The sequence below is a fragment of the Arachis ipaensis genome, chromosome B6 (genome assembly GCF_059453495.1).
Source record: "Arachis ipaensis isolate K30076 ecotype BB chromosome B6, ASM5945349v1, whole genome shotgun sequence".
In the NCBI taxonomy this organism is placed as follows: Eukaryota; Viridiplantae; Streptophyta; class Magnoliopsida; order Fabales; family Fabaceae; genus Arachis; species Arachis ipaensis.
The window spans coordinates 143,255,448-143,279,420 of record NC_142441.1 but is presented as its reverse complement, the minus strand read 5'-3'; the positions used below and the strand labels follow the sequence as shown (position 1 = coordinate 143,279,420).

The window sequence follows — 23,973 nt, the reverse complement described above, 5'->3', positions numbered from 1 at the left end:
ATTAAAAAAAGAAAAAAGAACACAGATCAATGTAGAACATGATATCAGGGGGCCAGAAAATAAAATAAAATCGACAAAATAGATGGAAAAATTTCCCGATCATTTGTCACATTATTATATCTCCTCGGATAAGTAATATATTCATTCTTTTTTAGGAAATGGCTGCCAGAAACGTATAAAAGGTTCATTATCAGCTTTTAAATGTTGCAAACTGTGTTCTTTGACTTCTTTCACAATAGGTTTTTTTAGTCACAAAAAAAAAATCAAAATTTTCAATTAGCATCAATCAAATAATTTAAAATTGATTCCATTCAATCGTTAAACTTACATAAATTAAAAAGGCAGGTACAATTGTACAAATTAAATAAATGTAGACAAAGACAATAACAAATATACTGAGGAGCAGAACTTGTTCAAGCTAGTTTTCATAGCAATTTTTATTTCTTTTGGAGATAATTTTTGAGCCTTGGCCAGGGTATGTTTTGTTGAAAAAATCGTCTATTTCTTTCATTCTTTAACATATTTAATTCTTCAATTGCATGCCTCTTCTATTTTTTTCAGTTATATTTTCATGGAGAGAGTCATCGGAGGGAAGTACAAAATTGGTCAGAAAATTGCAAGTGGCTCATTTGGTGAAATTCATATAGGTCTTCTGTTATGTTCATTTTCTATTTTCTCATTGCCATTTGTTTTATTTATTTAATTTATTTTGTTTTTTCAATATACTTGCTTAATTATAGTATGTTTGTTTAATTGTTTCGTGGTAATTATGTAGGGTCAAATATTGAGAATGCTGAAACTGTAGCAATTAAGATGGTGAGTCTTATTTTACTTCCCATGTTACATCAATGAAAATGGAAATAACCGAGTAATAATTTCATTGTTCAAAGATCATGAATATATATAAACTCACTATCTTTTGTGTTTTCAAATTCGAGTTATTGTATTATTAGATGATGATTAGAGAAGCAAAGTCCTAATATGATTAGAATATAGTTTTTGGTATATGGTTGAATAATGTTACCATTGTAAAATTTTTTAGTAAGTTGCAAATGTTGGGTGTATAAGTAATTTTTTTTTAATAATATTTCATTTTCATTTTCTCTTTTTTTTTAATCACATAATTTTTTTTAGAATAACACAAAAATTATAAGTTTAAATAAGCTTTTGGTTCCTATAAAATATCTATTTTTTATTTTATCCGTATAAAATTTTTAGTTTGATTCTGATTTTTTTAATTAATTTAAGGGCTTGTTTGAGTGACCTTTTAAGAAAAGATCTTTTTTTGAGTTATCTTTTTTTAAAAGATCTTATAGAGAAGTAAAAGTAATTTTATGTTTGGATATCTCATGTAAAAAAGTCTTTTTATCTATCAATTATGTTTGAGTATAATAATATAAAAATACTTTTTTGTTTATTTATTATATAAAAAATATCTTTTTTTTTAAGAAAAAAAGATCTTTTAAAAAAAGATGTAAATTACAACTTCTCAAAAAAAAATCTTTTTTTTAATTTTACTAGTACTTTTACTTTTACTACTAGAAATTTGCCAAACACGTTAAAAAATAAAAAAAAGATATTTTTTCATTAAAAAAAATATCTTTTTTTAACAAAATAATGACTCAAAATATGCACTTAAAATATCTCTATTTTAGTCTTTATTATTATTATTATTAGCTATTTCTTGTTTTGTAGGAGAATAGGAAAACCAAACAACCACAGCTACTTTATGAAGCTGAGCTATATAATCTTCTAAAAGGAGGAAGTGAGTTAACCATAAAAAATATTAATTAATATTATATCACAATATTTTCCATGAATCTTGTTATTGTCTTTTTATTCTATATGATATTTATGTATATATTTTAATTTAGGCGGTATTCCAAGAGTGAAATGGAGTGGCACTGATAAAGACAAGAATGTTCTAGTTCTTGACCTTTTAGGACCAAGTCTTGAAGACCTTTTTTACTATTGTGGCAAGAAATTTTCATTAAAAACCGTTTTGATGTTGGCTGATCAAATGGTAATTAATTAAAACACATTTATATTGGTTAGTGAGGTTTAAGGTTTCCACAAAAGAAGCCTTTTTCTCGTAATTAATTGAAAATCTTTTTTGTTGCATATATAATTGTGGAAATTTAATTTTTTCAATTTATTTTTCATTCAGCTTACAAGGATAGAGTATTTGCATTCCAAGGGCTTTTTGCATAGAGACATTAAGCCAGATAACTTCCTTATGGGTCTTGGCAAAAAAGCAAAGCAGGTATTTTTTTTTTTTTTGGTGACTTAGCAAAGCAGGTATAATTTTGTATAAATTATGTGATGAAATAATTTGCTTTTTTTTTTTTTAAAATATATTTTACAAAGACCATATGATGATTTGGCACGTCTTTTTCCTTTTTTGTGTCTTCACACGGTTTGTGTGGAATATGTATTAAACAAATAGTTTAATTATTTTATTGATATTTATAGCTTTATTAAATTTTTAATTAATTTTTTATATATATTTTTTTAATTGAGTTTCTATACTATTTTTAATTTTATAATTAGATTCTTTCTAGTGAAAAGAATGTTAGAGTTAACAAAATACTTTTCTACAAATTAAAGATATATACAATTAAGAACTTAATTAGATTTTTTATCACATATTTTTTGAAAAAAATATTTTATTAATTTTAACATTTTTGACATAAAAAAAATTAATTACAAAATTAAAAGCATTGTAGGGACCTTATTAAAAAAAGATATATAAAAATTTAATTATAAATTTAATGAAACTATAAGAATTAATAGAGTAATTAAACAAAAAAAAATTTACTCCAACAATATACTTCAAAATTGCACCTAAAGTAAGAAGATTAACTTTTGTCATGCTTTTCATTTGGCATATGGCATACATATTAGTGATTAGTTAAGCATACAGGTTTATATGATTGATTTTGGACTTGCAAAGAGATACAGAGACCCTATCACAAATAAGCATATCCCTTGTAGGTATGCTTCTTTATTATTATTTTTATTGAGTTTTATTACTTTATTAGATACATCATTTGAATTGGATTTTATATATAGTATATTTTAGGTTTAATTATTCTGTTAGTCTTTATTATTTTACTAAATTTATAATTAAATTTTTATATATTTTTTTTAATTAAGTCTTTACATTATTTTTAATTTTATAATTAAGTTATTTTTATTTAATGTAAAAAATATTAGAGTTAACAAAATATTTTTTCGTAAATTAAAGATATTTATAATTAAAAACTTAATTAGATTTTTTACCGCATGTATTTAAAAAAAATATTCGATTAATTTTAACATTTTTGACATCAAAATAACCTAATTATAAAATTAAAAATAATATAAAAATCTAATTAAAAATTTAATTAACCCTATATTTTACTATGCGTTCTCTATCATATATGTATGTATTGTAAAGTTTCCAATTACTCAAATCAAATTTGACACTTTTTCCATCTTAAATAAGAAGCTTCGTTTAATTTAACTTATAATTTCCATCAATTTATAAGAAGTACTTAATTTGGGCTCCAAGTTAGTTTTCTTAATATTAATAATAAATAAAAGTATTTTTGTTTCTTTATTAGCTTACACTCTAGAGTTTTTAATGGAATGAAGTATAATATTCCAAAGAAATTGTTGGTTGATTAATTCTCAGTATTTCTTGTACTTTACCTGTTTAAATTCATTTTCCATGTTAGAATTATTACTCAATAATACTTTTATCTTTTACCACACATGACAAAAAAATCATCAAGGGAAAACAAACTTTTAATAGGGACTCCACGTTATGCTAGTCGCAATACTCATTCGGGATTTGGTAAGTAGAAATATCAAAATCAATTTTATCTTCTTTATTTATTGTCTATAGATTAATTCATATATAATTTTTACTTCAATTTAAGTCATTTGTTTCTTCAGAACAAAGTCGCCGGGATGATTTGGAGTCTCTTGGTTATGTTCTTATGTACTTTATAAGAGGAAGGTATATATGTTTTATTAACATATTGGTTTCATAAAAATTAAATGTAATTTTAATTAACAATTTCAATTTTTGATTTGCATTTTAGCCTTCCTTGGCAAGGTCTACAAGCTCCAACAAATAAACAAAAATACGACAAAATTTGTGAAATGAAGAAATCAATTCCAATTGATGTATGTGCATTTCTTCCCATTCTATTTTCCTTTAACGTTTTAATATATATACTTTTAGGTTTAATAAAGCTAAAAATGCGAGTTAATAATTTGTTTTACTTCTTCCACCCTAACATGTTAATAATATTATTGAAGCTTACTATATATCTTAGACTAAAGTTTGCGTTTGAAGGAGTACCTATCATTGAGATATTTTTTTAATTAATTTTCTTTTTTAAATGCATATATAGAAGTTGATTGATATATATATTATGTTTTTGTTATTAGATACTTTGCAAGTCATGTCCTGTGCAGTTCGCATCATACTTTCGGTATTGCCATTCTTTGACTTTTGATCAACGACCAGATTATGGATTCTTGAAGCGCATGTTTCGTCATTTATTCAATGCTCAAGGTATTTAATTTTGTTGCTTATCATATCTGTGGCTCATTATTGTTTTTTCTTTTATACATGTTAAAATTATTACCTTGCATTTTATTAGTTACTTTAGTCTCATTTAATTTGAATTTTAACCTCCTTTTATTTTTATTAGCTACTTTTTAGCTTATTCACAAAAGACTACTAAAAGCGTTTTTTCCCTTGCAAAGCATATGAAATTTTTAATTCAAATGCAAATAATGACAACAAATTCTTATCCTATATTAAATGGGACGTTTACATGAATTAATTAATAAAAAATATTAGATGATTATAAAATTTATTATTTTGATCAATAATTAATTATTATTATTTAAAAAATAAAAAAATATTATTAAATTAATAAATTAAAAAAATTTCAATTAATGACTAAAAATATTAGTCTAAAACAATAAATTTTATTAGTAATAGAATATTTCTCAAAATTGATATCGTTGTGTTCTTTTGTATATTATGCTTATAATGAGCTTTCTTGCTCAGTTCCTTGTAAGTACTTCAGTCCAAGCCGCCATTTTCTCTATTTTTAATGTTAGTTTATTGTTTATCGGTTAATATATATATATATCCATGTAAGATTGTAATATCACAGTTTTCTTTGTTAGTATTGTAATAAAATCTTTAAATTTTGTTTTCTGGCAGGATATGATGATTTATTTGACTGGACCATTCTAAAATATCAGCAAATGCGGCAGACAAAGACGTTAATTGAATCAAATGTTAGTTATGCTTGGCTTGGCCTACTTTAATTTAATTTATTTTAATAGCAAATTTAGATAAATAATATTACTTATCGTTGGACTACCAAGAAAAATTCTCGACCAGTAGAGAGATTTCGAAAAAGAATCAAGCAAGAGAATATAAGATGAGAAGACATCTTATATTCTCTTGTTTGATTTTTTCTAAAAAAAATTTCGTTTATGATAGTCCAACACTTGTTAGGTGTTGTATATATCATGGTTTGTTTCTCACATAGCTTGAGTTTCTGGCAATTTGTAGCCTCCAATAATTGCTGTTCGTAGCAATCTACAACCAAAGGATGGTGACAACCAACAAGGTAATCAAGTGTTATTATTCACAAATTTTCACATCATCAAAATATCCCAATTCCCACCTTAGCTTGAACTCTGTGGATTATAACTTTTCAGACTAATATATAATATCCCAATTAGGTTCACCAGAATTTTCCTAAAGGATTAATGTCCTACAAATTTTAATAATCAAAGTTTCTTAATCAATGATTATTAATATTGGACATGTTGGGTCTTTTATAGTCTTTTAATTAATGTTGTCACAGTTATATACGTGTCTGTTAACGTGCATGACGTGTTTATTTCGTAATTTAAGATATGTATATAGCTACCATAGAATTATTTGGGAGAGAAATCGAAGTTAAAATCTAATATATCCAATATTAATAATCTTTAGAAATGTATTTAATAGTTTAAAATTTTTTAAAACTTAATCTACTAATCTTTACAAAAAAAAAAAATTTGTGTCGAAATATAAAATATACAAATAAAAATTTCAGTGATATTACGTGACTAAGTTATTTTTGTAATTAAGTTTAATCAAATTAATTTAGTAATTTATTAGTACAATAAAAATTAACTAAAAAAAGAAGAGATAACACATAAGAAAAAATATATTAAACTTATTTATAATTTATTTACCTAATATTTGAAAGATTCATAGTACTGTGAAGTCTGCTAAACACATTGTGATAGTTTTAAGTTTCATTTTCAGGAGTTAGTGATGTTACTCAAGATATTGTGGCAAAACCATCGATTAATACTGATAATCCTCATGTTAGCATAAACAGCAAGAAATCTAATGCTCAGAAATGTAACGACAAGGTTCCCATCGAAAAACATGTACAACTCCTATATGTTTAAAATTTCTCCACTGTTTTCTTCCATCTATCTATTCCTCTTTCAAATATAAACGAATTGAATACTCATTTTTTTCTACAAATTTATTTTTTATACATAGAATTATTTGTGTATTTCTAACTAACAACTTAAGCTTACAATAAAAATTATTAAGCCTAGAGACTTGTAAAAAAAAAAAATTTATCACAAGACAGAGAATTAATTTCGATTGATTTTTGAAAAAAATATTTATTTTTTATCTTTTTTAAAAAGATATTTTGAATCAATTTGTAGTGAACTGAAATTATTAATTTGACGAGTTTGATCATTTTTAATTTTTGCAGACAGAGAAGAATAGTGATTTATCTATTTCCAGCAGCATGCCCAGAGTTTTCATAGAAAATGTTTCAAAACTTAGAATTCCAGCAGAAGCCTCAAATCAGGGTTGTGTATCTGCCAATAATAACTATGGTAACCCAAGAACTTCTGTACCTACGTTACGTAGAACTTTTTCAACAAATTAAAATAGTGTGTAAAAAAAAAAAAAACTATAATTTCAATCTGATGAACTGTGTCATGTTATATAGGGAAAAAGGGATTAATTTTATTAACTAACAATTAACTATTAAGTAATGATTGAGAAAGCAATGAGTTATAGCTCAAATGGTATAGTCTCCTTATACTCAATTAAAAAATTGCGGGTTCGAGTATTCTATCTTTAATAAAAAAAAAAGTAATGATTGAGAAAGAATTTAAAAAAAAATTGGCTAATTATTGGATTTAGAACTTCATTCAGAATGTTCATTATTAATATTTGATAAAAATACTCCTTTTTTATATTGATTTTCATATCTTCTATAAACATACAAAATCAACTATATTTATACACATTGCTTCTTCATATACGTTCTTTTAATTTTTTTCTCAATTATTTAATAAAATATAATTTTTTGTCTTATATTTTTTAAGTAAGACAAAAAATATAAAAAATATTAAATAATAAAAAATTATATTTTATTAAACAATTGCAAAAAAAAATGAGAATTTCACTCCCATTAGTTTCAGAATAATTGGACATATCAATACATAATAAACAATTTATAATTTTGTCTTATTTCAATTCAACACATGGTCCATCACAAATCACAATTAAAAATAAAAAAATAATAATACTACAATAAAACTTAGTATATATGTCATTTCTGTCCCTGTTGTTCCGAATAAAAAACACCCTTTTATAGTTCGAAAACTCCATTTCAAACTATCCATGTAATTGAAATAAAAAAAATTATTATTTCCTCAAATATGATTTTTGGACTTTAATTTTCTAAATACAATTTTTTTTGTATTTAAGTAAGTTCGCCGAATCCCGGCGAATTCTATAAAAATTGGCAATTTCGTCTAATCCCGGCGAATTCCACTCAAATTTTTTTTAATCACGCGCTTTTACAGTATACAGGAGTACACAAAAATACACGGATAACAAACATGACTTTTTCAAAGATTTTTCTAATTGTAAATTAAAAAAAATAAGTCATATTTAACAATGGCAATCATTGTTATCGTCTTTAAAAATACATAGGTACACTGGAATAAGTCATATTTAACAAAAAAAGTTTTAATTATAAATTAAAAAAATAACTATTTCTCAAAAATAATCCACTACAATATGGCTTATTTTTTTTAATTTATAATTAGAAAAATCCTTGAAGAAGTCATGCTTGTTGTTCGTGTATTTTTATGTACTCTTATATACTGTTTGTAGATCTATATACTATTTTCTAGACATAAAAATACGTGTTTGAAAAAAACTTGAGTGGAATTCGCCGGGAGTTAGGCGAACTTGCCAATTTTTATAGAGTTCACCTGGGTCCAGCGAACTTGCTTAAATGAAAAAAAAAATGTATTTAGGAAATTAAAGTCCAAAAACCATGTTGGGAAAATAACAATTTTTTTTAATTTTAAAATTGAAAAAAATCCAAAAAAAAAAATTATTGATTTAAGTGGCATTTAACATATCAACAGTTTATCGGTTAAAAAGATTACTTAGACTAATTATTTATAGAATCTCGCTAAGGAACTAATGGAGTATTTATACAATGTGTACCATGGATTGTTTATTTGACTCAATTTAAATTAAAATTGAAAATGGACCCACTTTTTACCCTAGTGTAACAAAACCCTTAGTTTCAATTTAATTTTAACCATCCCATCCTTATTTTAAATTTTACCCAATCCCTTCTTTGTGAACGACGGCACACTTCTCACCCTCTCCCTTGCGAGCTCCGATAACCATCTCATTATAGCGCCGCCGACTGACACTGCATCTCCCTCATCACCTTTCAGCTCCCGACCCACCCCATTCTCAACTGAACATCCAGCCCCCATCGGAGTAGATTCCACCGCAGTCAACCAGCCTCTCTTGCATGCGCGTTTTAGCCTGCAGAACACGCCTCTCCTCCCTCACGCCGGCCTTCTTCCCATCGCGGGTCTCCATCTCATCTGTCGGTGTCGCAGTTCAAGCCCCGCCGTCGTCGTTTCGGTCGCGCGTTCTGGTGAGTGGCTCGACCCTCTCTCTAGCGGCAGCAACCATCCTTGTGGTCCCGTTCTGCCTCTGTCTCACCCTTGAGGTTAACGGTGAACAGCTCGGCCCTGTTTCCTGCAACGGCACCATCTCCCACTGCTGATAAGGTTGGATAATGAATATGCTTACCTGATGAATTTTATTTTGCGTGTAACTCGATGTTCATGCGTAGATTTTGTAGTTGGATTTGATCAGGTTGTTTTTCTAAATTAGAACACCTGAATTTTTTGGGAACGTATTGTTTAAGTTGATGCTTGATGAGCGGATATTTTATACGCTTTTTTGGCATCATTTTCATATAGTTTTCAGCATTTATGTTTAAGTTTTCATAGGTTTTAGTGTAAAATTCATATTTTTGGATTCTACTTTAAGTTTGTGTGTTTTTATGCAATTTCAGGTATTTTTTGGCTGAAATTGAGGAGTTGGAGCAAAAGTCTGATTCAGAGACAGAGAAAGTGCTGCAGATGCTGTCAGGATCTGACCTCCTTGCATTTGAAAGAGCTTTTCTGTAGCTACAAAAGTTCAAATAGAGCGTTCTTAACGGATATGGAAAGCTAACATCTAGAGCTTTCCATCAATGTATAATAGTCCATACATTGCTTCAGAATTGAAGGCTCAAAACTGGTGTTTAGCGCTAGCCTCCTGCCCTATTTTGGCGTCTAGCACCCAAAGGAGAAGACACCATCATTTAACACCCTAAAGGCCTCCTAGCACGTGGATCTCATTCAAGCTCAGCCCAAACACTCACCAAATGGGCCCCAGAAGTAGATTTTAGCACTAAAAGACTATTTTGCCCTTCTTATGTAATCCTTAGTCATTAGTCTAGTATTTATTTGAGAACATTTACACTTTTCAGAGGTTCTCCACCACTTTACACGTTTATCATTGTATTTTCTATCAGTATGAGTTTCTAAACCTTCTATGTTGAAGGGAGGAGCTCTGCTGAGTTTTATGGATTAATAAAGTACTATTGTTCTATCTCAATACATGTTTGATTCTCTATTTTAAGATGTATATCCGTTCTTCATCATTATGAATGCGTTGAATCGCACAAGGTTATTCATTGGACAATGATGAACCACTAGCTTGATTATACATCTCCTAGACGGCTAATCCACGACTTCGTTGAGGACTTCTCGACACCAGTTCAGCCGAGGTATGGGAAGATTAAAGTCTTTGTGGTAGAGGCTAGAACCAAATTCGACATTGTCTGTGGCGTTTTGAGTAGGATCACTAAAGAGAATGAATTGCAAGAGCTTCACCCTCAATAAGACTGGATGGACTAACCCTGAGGTTCAGATCTGGAGGAGTATTGGCGATCTCTTAAGAAAGGCGTTGATCACATACAGCCTGCCATAGAAGAAATCATTCACAGTTGAAGAACCAAAGGCGTAGCATTCTCTGATCTGGAAGATTCGACCTTGTCTGTGGCGTTTTGAGTAGGATCACTACAGAGAATGAACTGCAAGAGCTTCACCCTCAATCAAACTGGATCCATACTAACCCTGGAGTTCAGATCTGGAGGAGTATTGGCGATCTCTTAAGAAAGGCATTGATCACATACAGCCTGCCATAGAAGAAATCATTCACAGTTGAAGAAGACAGTAAGACTGGATTGATCCAGAAGAACAAAGCATCTCCAAGCCTTAACCATCTTCATATCATTGCTTTCACCATCAACTGAGTAACGTTTTATTTATTTTCCTTTTATGCAAATTAAACAAACAAACAACTCTTCTATCCGCCTAACTAAGATCTACAAGATAACCATAGCTTGCTTCAAATCACAATCCTCGTGGGATTGACCCTGACTCACTCAGGTATTACTTGGATGACCCAGTGCACTTATTGGTTCAATTGTGCAAAGTGTAATTCCGCGCTACCAATGCTCTTGATGGCTATGTTGGTGTTTTCTTTAGGGCGAAAAATTTTGTTCATGCTCGAATTAGAAAGGACAGTGGTCCTGGTTTTCAAGCAATTGATTTGTATTTGTTTTGATTTTTCTTGACTTGTTTGAATCATGTAGATTTTGTTAGTTATGATTTTGTTAGGTAAGGTTTTACTTTTAATTCATTTTTATTTTTTTTAATGCTTATCAAGTTAAGTGTATGGCATTTCTTATGGTAGTTTGTGATAATTCGTCTAATAAGTTAACGTGCTTGTATTGCTTATAGAAGTAAATGGCTTATGTTTATTTGATTTGATTAATATAATAATTTTCATATGCTGGTATGTCATTTATATGGTTGTGCTGGTTTACGTTTTTTTTTTTACTTTCTTCATTTTTTCATGACTTAATAGTTCATATTTATTTTGTTGTTCAGTGTTATTTCATCTGGTTTTTTTTTCTAAACAACAGATTCGCAGATTGGTCTTTGAGTCCCTTTGAAGCCTTTATTTAGTTCAATTATGTATTTTTGTATTATTGCTTTCATTTGAGAACTTGGTAATTTTTTTACGAACCACATAATTTAAGTAGTTTTCTAGGTGTTTATAGCGGCCTACAAGTGCTGATGGGCAACTACGACGCTTTGTGCGCTTGTGGTTATCTTGATGCGTCCCTATTTGAGTTGATTTAATTAGTGAATATAAGACAGATGATTACTTTAAAATATATCTGGATGGTTGTTTTGAACTCAAGTGATCGGTTTTTTTTTTTTTTTTTTTTTTTTTGCATTTTGTTGGATTTTTAGAAACATAGTTTTTCTATATTCCTGTTAATAGCAATTGGGCATATTGGTTTTTTGTGTCATTTTAAAGCTCCAATTAAGCTAGTGTTTGTGTATGTCTTTCTTAGATTCTTTAATGAACTCGTAATTTTGTCATGAATCACGCGAATTTAGGAGTCTTGGTGTTTGTAGTGGACAACTAGTGTTACTGGTCAATTGTGACACATTGTGCGCTTGTTGATATTGTGATGTGTCCTGAATTAATCTGATCAGGTGATTGATCAGGTGATTTTAATTTTGGAAGACAAAGCTAAACCTGGATGCCGCAACATACCATAAAACAAGCGTAAGGAAGTGACTTCACCATTCACAGGACCCAGCACGAGAACACTGAGACAACGAGCCGAAGGATTACCACATGTTAAAAATGTCTACAAGAGAAAAAAGTAGCATATTTAAATTTATTTATTACAATAGAATTGCTTATTAAACTTATTTACTGGTTGGAGTCTTGAGGTTTTGTTTTTGGGAATTGATGAGGAGTAACATGTGGTTGCTCATTCATTTTCTGAATTTGGCTGAATGTGTTAGTAGAATATCTTTCAATCATGACTTGCTTATCAGGTATAAAAAATAACCATCCATTTTGTCTAAGAAAATAACCATCCGATTCCATATTTAAATAACCATCCAATATATTATGTCTATATATAGGGATTTTATTTTTCCAATGCAAATTGCTTGTTGAACTAATTCACCAATTGGAGTCTTGACGTTTTGTTTATGAGACTTGATGAGGACTAACATGTGGTTGCTCATTCATTTTATGTACATGGATGAATGTGCTGTTAGAATATCTTTCGATCATGACATACCTACTAGACATAAAAAATAACCATCTATTTTGTCTAAGAAAATAACCATCCAATTCCATATGAAACTGACGATCCAGTTTATAATATCTAAATACAGGAAATTTTTTTTCCAATGCAAAATGCTTGTTGAGCTAATTCACCAATTGGAGTCTTGAGGTTTTGTTTTTGGGAATTGATGAGGAGTAACATGTGGTTGCTCATTCATTTTTTGAATTTGGCTGAATGTATTGGTAGAATATCTTTCAATCATGATGTTGGATTACCATGTGTTCATAACACGCAGCGGAAGAAAAGAATGTAATCCTAAAAAGATCTATTTTTTGCTTAAACTTTATTCCAATAATAAATATATAATAGATCAGATCTAAATACCTTTAGACGTTTTAGTAAAAATCACTTTCTCCTTCGATGGTACAAAGGCGCTATGCGTATCCACACCGAAACCAACCTTTACTGTCAACTCCTTGACCAATGGACATCTGATCTAAATTGAGAAATCTCTTGCAACTCTTTGCACGCCATAAAATTCTTCTCCAAGAATCAGGCTCACATACGTTTATGTGTGTAGAGATAACGGAATAAAACTCTTGTTATTCTCGTCTGCTTTTCTGTACTCTTGACGTACACACACACACACACACATATATATATATATATATATATATATATAGAGTATGAGATTTGTTATTGATTTTAAATTTGATTCTCAATTCAAATTTAAATCATATCTTGAAATTCCAAATCCGAATCCTTCAAATTTTATGAATCATATCATAACAATTTAAAATATAATCAATTTGGATCTCATCCAAATTTATAATTCAAATTCGGAAATAGAATAACTAATTATTCTCAAATCTCATTTAATATTCTCAATTATCATATTATTATTATATTCTTGGTGCTAGCAAAGAATATAATAATATTCCATTTGAATTAATATAATTATTTATTTGATCAAATCAAAATAATAATTAAATAATTCTATAGCAAAGATTATAACACTCGTTAGTGGGTGACCCCATAGGTTCAATACTAAGCGGGTAGTAAATTAGTCATACTAAATTTACTAATCAAAGTTGGCGTCTAGCAACACTCCTCAATGACCCGATAGTATGAAGTAATATATTTTTACTAAGAACCTTAGAAGAACAAAGTATAATTCCTTCCATCTTTCCAACTCTTGGTTAACCCTTACAATATGGTTCAATTGTCAAACGCTAACTTAGCTTGTTACCATTATTATAATGAACTGTGAATGACCTAAGAAACTCATTTCTTCATTCATTCAATCCCATTGGCCAAGGTTTTATTCATCTCAGTCATTATAATCAGAGCTCAAACTCTTTATCGAGAGTTGACGGATTCTTTATTGACTAATCATTAATTTTACAAGTATTTAAATCATACCCAATATCCATTCAACTAGTACCCTAGGGTATTAGGTGTCCAGAATCAAAGTATAATAAATACATTGTTAATTACTATGATAGTCGCAGGTCAAAGGAAACTCTATTACTATGTTCATCTTGAGAATATCCTATTGACAAATATACAGTAATTATAACCATTAGGAATTCTCAGAGTGAGTCGGTTCAATGGTCATATCTCTATATGCACCATATATATATATATATATATATATATATATATATATATATAATTTAATAAATGAGATCTATTAATCTTCTTCCAATGAAGACCATTATATATATATATTGATCTTTCCAGATTATTAATGTCATTTTTAATAATCCTATGACCAAGAACAATTTAGATTAAATTATAAAAGATCACTATCACAATGATAAATCTCTAAATTTAATCAAGGACCTTATTATATTAACATTTTAATATAATAACAATAACAAATTATTTGACACGTGATTGATTGGATTGTGGTCATACTACTTATTCCCAACAATCTCCCACTTGTACGAGAGCCAATCATGATAGATTGGATCTTGGGCATACTATTATCACAATAATCTCCCACTTGCACTAGAGCCAATCAATCATGTGTATAATTTTTCAACATTTGTGTTTATCAAAACTGTTTTGACCTTAAACACCTTTGCTCTTGAGCATGTTTGCTTGATCTTTTGTAAAATACACCTAGTACATAATAAATATCACGTTTTCTCAAAATATGAAATCTCTCACTACAATAGTGCATAATTTTATTTTAAGGACAATCCTTATTGAACATGATTATAAAAAAATCTAAGTAACCATTAGATCTATCTTTATAGAATTGTATCATTATACAAATAGGCTATTTTTTTCGAAAAGTTAGTTTGACGATCAAATATTTGATACTTTCAGGAGAAAGTGTATCCTCTATTGAGTGGTATACAATTCTAATAAAAGTAATTGTACTCTCACTCTTTCTTTAAGATGGATTCCCTTTTCTAAAAAAGAGTTTAACCTTTTATCACATACACTTTGTCATAAGAAGAATGATAAAAATAATTTCATTATTTTTTTAGGGTAACCAATAAATCTCATTTATTGGACCTAATATCAATTTTATTGTTGTGCAATCTCTTAACACATATAAGACATCTCCAAACTCTAATACTATTGAGATTTGGTTTATGTCCCTTTTCACATCTCATATGGATAAAAAATTGATTTAGTAAGAAATTTGTTAATTTAGCAACATTTTTAAAACGTAGTCTAAATATTTAACAAACAGTGATCCTCAGCTAAATCAAATTCCATGTTTATTTAAACATAATGGAGTACAGGGACGGACCTACATTGATGGAAGAGGGGGCATTTGCCTCACAAGGTTTAAAAGAAATATAATATATATATATATATATATATATATATATATCATTATATTATATTTGTTTTAAAATAAAATATAAATAATTTTTTATGTTTTATGTTAAAAAAATATTTTGTTAAACTTAACATTTAATAATAATTATATTGTTAAATTTGATTTAGCATAAAATAAAAAATTAAATAAATAAATAAACTCAAAAAAAGTGATAATTAATTTTATTATATTAGTTAATTAGCTGATAATTAAATTAAGTTATATTAGCTTAGTCGTCTACTTAAGCAAGTGTTGTGAGTTCGAATTTCGTCTCGTATATATAATAACTCATTGGCCCTTTTAAATGAAATTCAAATTTTTGATAATTAATCCTTAATTTGTTGGGTATCGTAGGAACAAAAAAAATATATCTATACCTAAATTTTATTATATTTTTGTCTCCACAACTAAATTTTTTTGGGTCCGTCACTGATGGAGTACATAGAGTACTAGTATTTGTGCGTTGAGAGAATCTCATTCTCTATTCAATAGAAAATCAATTAGATGTTTAGAGATTTTACTTTAAGCTTTTATAATAAAAATATTCAATATCTTTATTATTAGTTAAACCAACCCTTAAGAGCAATTTTGATTCTCATCTTCAATACTCCTATTGAGTTTTTCCAAAAAAACCACAAACCTTAATCATATTAGGGCCAATTATAAATTATTTATAACAAAATAAATCTCCAAAAAATGTTTGCAAGAACAATTCTCGCTAAAGCTATTTGCCTAATGGCATTCTAACTTCTAAAGTTGTTTAATTCAAAATATATTGCCCAATACTCCTACTAGTTTAAATAAAATTTTTGATAGTCATATTATCTTACTTTGGACACCACATCTTCTCAAGATGTTCAGTAATAAATAGTGGAGAGATGCCTTTGAAATTAGAACTTATGGTTGTCAAAATAACCCATATAAAATAATATTATAAATACATCAAAAGTTCTGACCATTCCAAAGTCAATTTTATTGGAGAATATTATCATCTCAATGATAACCCTTTGAAAATACAATTCTCAAATTGTATTTAATATATTACTTTCAAGTATGCCACACAAAAGGTGGACATATTTAAAAATTTAAAATATGAAAGTAAATAAGAAATCTATATTTCTGACAAAATTATTTAGAATCGTGAATGAGTACCTTGGTTGTTAAGTTGTTACTCATACCTATTCCAAATAAATATGATAGACAATTATTTAACTGAATTATATTTTATACCCCTAGGTTGTCTAGGTTTAAGGATAAAATTTATTCTCCTTATACATTATCATATGCATAAATAAATTCTATCTTTGAGTATAAGTGTCCTGGTTGTCAGGTTGCTCCTTGTAAACAAGAGATAAATTTATTTTTGGCAATCTCCTACCTTTTAGGATTCATCTCCATTGTTAGAGAATTTTTTTATCAGTACTCATAGATAAAATTTTATACTCCTAGATTGTCTAGGCAAAAAATAAAATTAAATTCTTAATACATCAAATGTATATACTGATTATTATCTTGAAAATAAAACTCCTGGTTGTCAGGCCGCTCTTTATAATCAAGAACACTAGAAAAATTAATTTCTAAAATTATAGTGTTCAAAATACATCAATCAAATCAAAATTTGATTTTCAAGTACTAACGTTTAGCCTTAAAAAAAATTATCAAATCAAATTTGACATTTATATATATATACTTATATATATAAGAAACAAACAAAAGATATTTTGTATCTTATTCCTTTTATTGTGATCAAAATCACAATAAAATTTAATATATAAATAAAATCAAACAAAATATTTGATTATAAATATAACTTTTATATTAAAAGAATGATAATTTAATCACAATTAAATAATTAAAATAAATTAACTATTAATTTATTAGAAAACCATGTCAATGGAAATAAAATATATCACATGCTTAAAAACAATTTGAATTAATCCTATTAATTCATAAACTTTAAGAAAATAGGAATAAAATTTAAACACAAAAAGCCAAAGCTCTGATACCACGAAAGGATTACCATGTGTTCATAACACACAGCGGAAGAAAAGAAGGTAATCCTAAAGATCTATTTTATGCTTAAATTTTATTCTAGAAATAATACATATATAATAGATCAGATCTAAATATCTTTAGACGTTTTAGTAAAAATCACTTTCTCCTTCGATGGTACGAAGGCGCTATGCGTATCCACACCGAGACCAACCTTTACTGTCAACTCCTTGACCAATGGACATCTGATCTAAATTGAGAAACCTCTTGCAACTCTTTGCACGCCATAAAATTCTTCTCCAAGAATCAGGCTCACAAACGTTTATGTGTGTAGAGGTAACAGAATAAAACTCTTGTTATTCTCGTCTGCTTTTCTGTACTCTTGACGTACATATATATATATATATATATATATATATATATATATATATATATATATATATTATGAGATTTGTTATTGATTTTAAATTTGATTCTCAATTCAAATTTAAATCATATCTTGAAATTTCAAATCCGAATCCTTCAAATTTTATGAATCATATCATAACAATTTAAAATATAATCAATTTGGATCTCATCCAAATTTATAATTCAAATTCGGAAATAGAATAACTAATTATTCTCAAATCTCATTTAATATTCTCAATTATCATATTATTATTATATTCTTGGTGCTAGCAAAGAATATAATAATATTCTATTTGAATTAATATAATTATTTATTTGATCAAATCAAAATAATAATTAAATAATTTTATAGCAAAGATTAGAACACTCGTTAGTGGGTGACCCCATAGGTTCAATACTAAGCGGGTAGTAAATTAGTCATACTAAATTTACTAATTAAGGTTGTCGTCTAGCAACACTCCTCAACAACCCGATAGTATGAAGTAATATATTTTTACTAAGAACCTTAGAAGAACAAAGTATAATTCCTTCAATCTTTCCAGCTCTTGGTTTACCCTTGGTTCAATTGTCAAACTCTAACTTAGCTTGTTACCATTATTATAATGAACTGTGAATGACCTAAGAAACTCATTTCTTCATTCATTCAATCCCCTTGGCCAAGGTTTTATTCATATCAGTCATTATAATCAGAGCTCAAACTCTTTATCGAGAGTTGACGGATTCTTTATTGACTAATCATTAATTCTACAAGTATTTAAATCATACCCAATATCCATTCTACTAGTACTCTAGGGTATTAGGTGTCCGGAATCAAAGTATAATAAATACATTGTTAATTACTATGATAGTCGCAGGTCAAAGAAAACTCTATTACTATGTTCATATTGAGAATATCCTATTGACAAATATACAGTAATTATAACCATTAGGAATTATCAGAGTGAGTCAGTTCAATGGTCATATCTCTATATGCACCATATATATATATATATATATATATATATATATATATATTCTTCCAATGAAGACCATTATATATATATATTGATCTTTCCGGATTATTAATGTCCTTTTTAATAATCCTATGACCAAGAACAATTTAGATTAAATTATAAAAGATTTATCTCTCAATATTATGATCACTATCACAATGATAAATCTCTAAATTTAATCAAGGACCTTATTATATTAACATTTTAATATAATAACAATAACAAATTATTTGACACGTGATTGATTGGATTGTAGTCATACTACTTATTCCCAACACATGACTTGCTTATCAAGTATAGAAAATAACCATCCATTTTGTCTAAGAAAATAACCATCCGATTCCTTATTTAAATAACCATCCAATATATTATGTCTATATATAGGGATTTTATTTTTCCAATGCAAATTGCTTGTTGAACTAATTCACCAATTGGAGTCTTGACGTTTTGTTTATGAGACTTGATGAGGACTAACATGTGGCTGCTCATTTATTTTATGTACATGGATGAATGTGCTGTTAGAATATCTTTCAATCATGACATACTTACTAGACATAAAAAATAACCATCTATTTTGTCTAAGAAAATAACCATCCAATTCCATATGAAACTGACGATCCAGTTTATTATATCTAAATACAGAAAATTTTTTTTCCAATGCAAAATGCTTGTTGAGCTAATTCATCAATTGGAGTATTGAGATTTTGTTCATGAGACTTGATGAGGACTAACATGTGATTGCTCATTCATTTTTTGAACTTGTCTGAATGTATTGGTAGAATATCTTTCAATCATGATATATTTACTAGGCGGCAAAAATAACCATCTATTTTGCTTGTAAAAGTAACCATCCGAATCCATATTAAACTGACCATCCAATTTATTGTGTCTATGTACAGGGGATTTTTTTTTCTAATGCAAAATGCTTGTTGAGCTAATTCACCCGTTGGAGTTTGAGCTTTTGTTTATGAGACTTGATTAGAACTAACATGTGTTTGCTCATTCATTTTATGAATTTGGCTGAATTTGTTGATAGAATATCTTTCAATCATGACATACTCACCAGGCGATAAAAATAACCATCTATGTTGTCTAAGAAAGTAAACATCCGAATCCATATTAAACTGACCAGCTAGTTTATTGTGTTTATGTACATGGATTTTTTTTTCAATGTAAAATGCAAGTTGAGCTGATTTACCAGTTGGAGTCTTGAGCTTTTGTTTATGAGACTTGACGAGGACTAACATGTAGTTGCTCATTCATTTATGAACCTGGCTGAATGTGTTGGTAGAATGTCTTTCAATTATGACATACTTACCAGGCGAAAAAAATAACCATCTATTATCAGTTGAAAACAAAATTAAACCTCAATTGAAACATGCGGTTCATGGCAAAATAAAATTAAACTAAATTCCAAACCTGATGACCAAGATCCATCTCATCACTTCCAACCTGAATAAAATAAAAAACTTGCATGGCATTCATTTGCAAATAAACACACAAATCCAAAACAAAATGACTAATTATATACCAAACGATGAACTAAATAGCAATTACAGAAACCTTCACTAAGCAGCCAAATTAATTCAACACACACAAATCAAGCCAATCATCATAAATATTGACATGAAAGCACATGCATAAAAATCACATGCTGAAATTACTATATCTTTGTCAATTTAATAATAATAATAATAATAATAATAATAATAATAATAATAATAATAATAATAATAATAACCAATGTTGTTATTTAATAGAATATACTAACAAGTTTACAGGAGAATTGCGGTATTCATCAATAAGAGAAAAGGTGATTACTCATTGAAGAACAAGATGCTAACAAGTTTACAGGAGAATTGCGGTATTCATCAATAGGAGAAAAGGTGATTACTCATTGAAGAACAAGATGTTCAATGAAGCCAAATCTTGTGCTTATACATGCAAGATAAAGGAAAATTGAACTAAATACATACATACATATTATGTACGAGATTATAAACTCTAAAGAGTTTCAAGCAACCTCTAATATATATGACATGGTTCATTATTATCTTGAATGCATCACCAAATATTATCTTGACTCTAGTTAACCGGTTCATATAAAATAGAGCGTTCCACTTGTACTAAGAATAAACATCTAATTAATAATAGAATAACCATCCGATGACGATGCATGAACATAGATTGCTAACCTTATTCGCTAGCTCACCCAACAGGTCGCAAGGGTTGAGATGGCTGTCGGTTGCATGCATCGAATTGTCGTCAGTGACTGAAGATGGAAGATGACATCGCGGTTCCACCGAATTGCACTCTATTTACGTGTTTGCGCCGCAATGGGTGATGAATGACGACGTCGGAGGGTGAACCGTCGCCGGTTGGGGAGAATTTTCTCTGACTGGGACGTCCACGGCTGCACGAACGAAGCAACCCTTGCGACGGTATTGCACGGTCCTTTGCGGTGTGCACGGCAACGTCTCCCAAGACTATGCGCGGGTTGTGGGGTGGCACCGTTGAGAGAATATGAGAATTTTCGAGAAGCAATTCTCTTAAATGGGGGAGAGGGTTGGCAGTTCTCAATTTTGCATTGTTGACGGTATGGAATCCTTAGGTTGAATTTGAAATTTGAAATAAATAATAATTAATTATTTTAATTATCATTTGATTTTAATTATAAAAATATCTCTATTGTACACATTGTATAGTGTTTGGCAAACGCGTTGAAAGAGAAGAAGCACGTTTAACCTTCTCGAAAGTTTCCATTTTTGGTTTGGCAAATTTTTTATTCATAAACGCAGAAGTGATTTTGCGTTCAAAAAGAAGCAACAATTTTGAGTTTTTGCATTTCACCAACGACTTTTAGCCATCAATACACAATCTTTATTTATCTTTTACCAACTTTATCCTTTATGCATGTTATTGTATTATTTATAGAATTCTTATTATTTTTGTTTATATGAACTCTCTTTTTCTATTATTTATTATTATTAATTTTTATTAATTATTTATTTGATATAATACACTTTTTATAATTGTAATTTTTTTGTATTATTTTTATTATCTTTTTATAATATGATTTATTGATCCTATTAGGTAAAATAAATTAAACAAAAAATTAATTGTAAATAATAATAATAATAATAATAATAATAATAATAATAATAATAATAATAAAATAATTATAGCATATTAAAAAAGAGTACTAAGAGTACTAAAAATATACTATATAAAAAATATCATAAAATTTTTTTTAATTTATTTCAATTACTACCAAGGTAAATATTTATTTATTTTTATTATTCTTAGTACTCTCTAAAATTTATGTTTTGTTAGTTTTAATTAAAAATATATATTGCCAATTTTTATATATTATTTTATTTTAGTGTATAAATATTAATTTTATTATAGAATTAATTAATAAGATCTATGCAAATATCTAAATTAAAATGATAAGATAATATACAAAAATTATTTAAGTTGATGTCTATTTAATAATTTTTTATCTAAAAGTGATTTTGAGTAGTGTAATCCAAACAACATTTATTTTACTATAATCCATCTGATATAAAGATTGCCAAACATAAATTACCTTAACACAAACTTACTTTTCATCAAAATCAAGTGTATAAAATCAATTTTATTCAAACTTTCGTTTGTAAACTGTAATCCAAACACACACTACATTGGCTCTCCATACTTTTCTTTGTTTAAATGATTAGAATTTTAAAATGTAAAAGATACTTTATCTTTTAAACATAGAACGAAAAAGACATTTATTTTAAAATTTATCATTTTTAATTAATAATTAACCAACTTTGGATCAATTATAAATCTAAATTTTAATAATATAAAAATAAAATATTATATCAAATTTCGACTAATATCATAAAGAATAAAATATTAAATTAATCTCTTATGTTTGAGTCTAATTCTATTTTATTCCTTAAAATTTAAAGTATTTCATTTAAATTTAAAATTTTTTTATTTAATTTTAATGTAATCTTATCTTAAAATCAATGTTAAATAATCAACACTGTTTTATCAAACTCAAATGTCTTAAAAAATATATAAATTTGAGAAACATATGAAGAACACTTTAAAGCACATGACATCATCGGAACTCACACTTCACGAAAAAGTTTGGCGGTGGCAACAAGGAGGGGATTATCGTCACCTCTATTGTGGAGTACTCTCCTTAACAATTGAAGAGTTCAATTATATAAGTTTTGTATATCTAAGAACTAAATTTCATTCATAATTTAATATTAACTTTACGGTAGGGGGCTATATTAAAATTAAATAATTTTTATTTAAATTAAAAAAAGAACACTTTAAGACTTAAGAACAAAAAAAATCTACGATTGACGGATGACCTGGCTAGCAATCTCATCGTCGATTTTTGCAGCCATAAGCTTGAGGCCGTCACGGTACTTCATGAGCAGATCCTGAAACACCCAACCTTGAACAGGTTCGACGCTAAAACACCATTGAATGACACAGCCACCGTCACTTTCTTCAACGACCCTCATGGTGGCCTCGTACGACTTGAATCCGATGTTGCTTTCCACTATCTCGTACTTGATACTCCGGTCGGCATCATCGACGGCCACCAGCCTCTCCTTTGACCAGCTCACGCTCTCAGATCCAGAACCGTCTGATGATGGGATGCCGGAGCCGGCGCAGTATCGTATGCAGCCGGGCTCACCGTTGGTTCCGTGGACACCATAGCACGTGGGAAGTGTGGGGTACCATTTGTGCAGGTTGAAGAAGTCCTTCACTAGTGCCCACGCTTGTTCTGCTTTTGCTTTTTCTAGTTTCGTTGAGGTTTCCCCTTTCCATTTTACAGCACTCTCTACCTCCATTGATTTCTCTCAAAATGAAAAGGAATCACGTTCAAAGGATATATAATAATTATTTGAGTTAATAATTCAAACGAACCGCTTTGAAGAAAAGTCTTATCCCTTTACTTTGATCCTCAAAAGATATCATTTTGGTTTTTTTTACTATAATGAAATAAAAAAAACTATTATTTTTTTAAACACAACTATTTTTAAATTTTAATTTTTTAAATACTATTTTTTTTGGCATTTAGACAAATTTGTCGCATTCCGACAAACTCTATAAAAATTAGTAAATTTGTCGCACCGTGGCGAACTCTATAAAA

The 23,973-nt window shown here is 28.3% G+C and overlaps 2 protein-coding genes across 2 annotated transcripts; one reads left to right on the top strand and one right to left on the bottom strand.

Annotated features, from left to right (window-relative positions):
* Window positions 1-378: 378 nt before the first annotated feature.
* On the top strand, window positions 379-7,057 carry LOC107647546 (uncharacterized). The gene is made up of 15 exons (XM_021105085.2): window positions 379-475; window positions 562-647; window positions 776-816; window positions 1,696-1,765; window positions 1,875-2,023; window positions 2,168-2,263; window positions 2,924-2,994; window positions 3,777-3,838; window positions 3,940-4,003; window positions 4,089-4,173; window positions 4,441-4,567; window positions 5,231-5,307; window positions 5,588-5,645; window positions 6,335-6,462; window positions 6,804-7,057. Exons 2-15 carry the CDS (start codon window positions 572-574, stop codon window positions 6,981-6,983), a joined length of 1,284 nt encoding a protein of 427 aa, XP_020960744.1. The 5' UTR covers window positions 379-475; window positions 562-571; the 3' UTR covers window positions 6,984-7,057.
* Window positions 7,058-23,098: 16,041 nt separating this feature from the next.
* On the bottom strand, window positions 23,099-23,764 carry LOC107648465 (Polyketide cyclase/dehydrase and lipid transport superfamily protein). Its single transcript, XM_016352320.3, has one exon. The coding sequence runs from the start codon at window positions 23,669-23,671 to the stop codon at window positions 23,165-23,167; it is 507 nt and encodes a 168-aa protein (XP_016207806.1). The 5' UTR covers window positions 23,672-23,764; the 3' UTR covers window positions 23,099-23,164.
* Between the last annotated feature and the right edge of the window lie 209 nt (window positions 23,765-23,973).

What these genes read in the sequence shown, in the direction of transcription:
- LOC107647546 (XM_021105085.2), top strand. Translation starts at nt 572, where the DNA reads ATGGAGAGAGTCATCGGAGGGAAGTACAAAATTGGTCAGAAAATTGCA. An exon ending in TAATCTTCTAAAAGGAGGAA is followed by an intron (nt 1,766 to 1,874) that starts GTGAGTTAACCA and finishes ATTTTAATTTAG; the next exon opens with GCGGTATTCCAAGAGTGAAA. An exon ending in TGATGTTGGCTGATCAAATG is followed by an intron (nt 2,024 to 2,167) that starts GTAATTAATTAA and finishes TTTTTCATTCAG; the next exon opens with CTTACAAGGATAGAGTATTT.
- LOC107648465 (XM_016352320.3), bottom strand. Translation starts at nt 23,671, where the DNA reads ATGGAGGTAGAGAGTGCTGTAAAATGGAAAGGGGAAACCTCAACGAAA.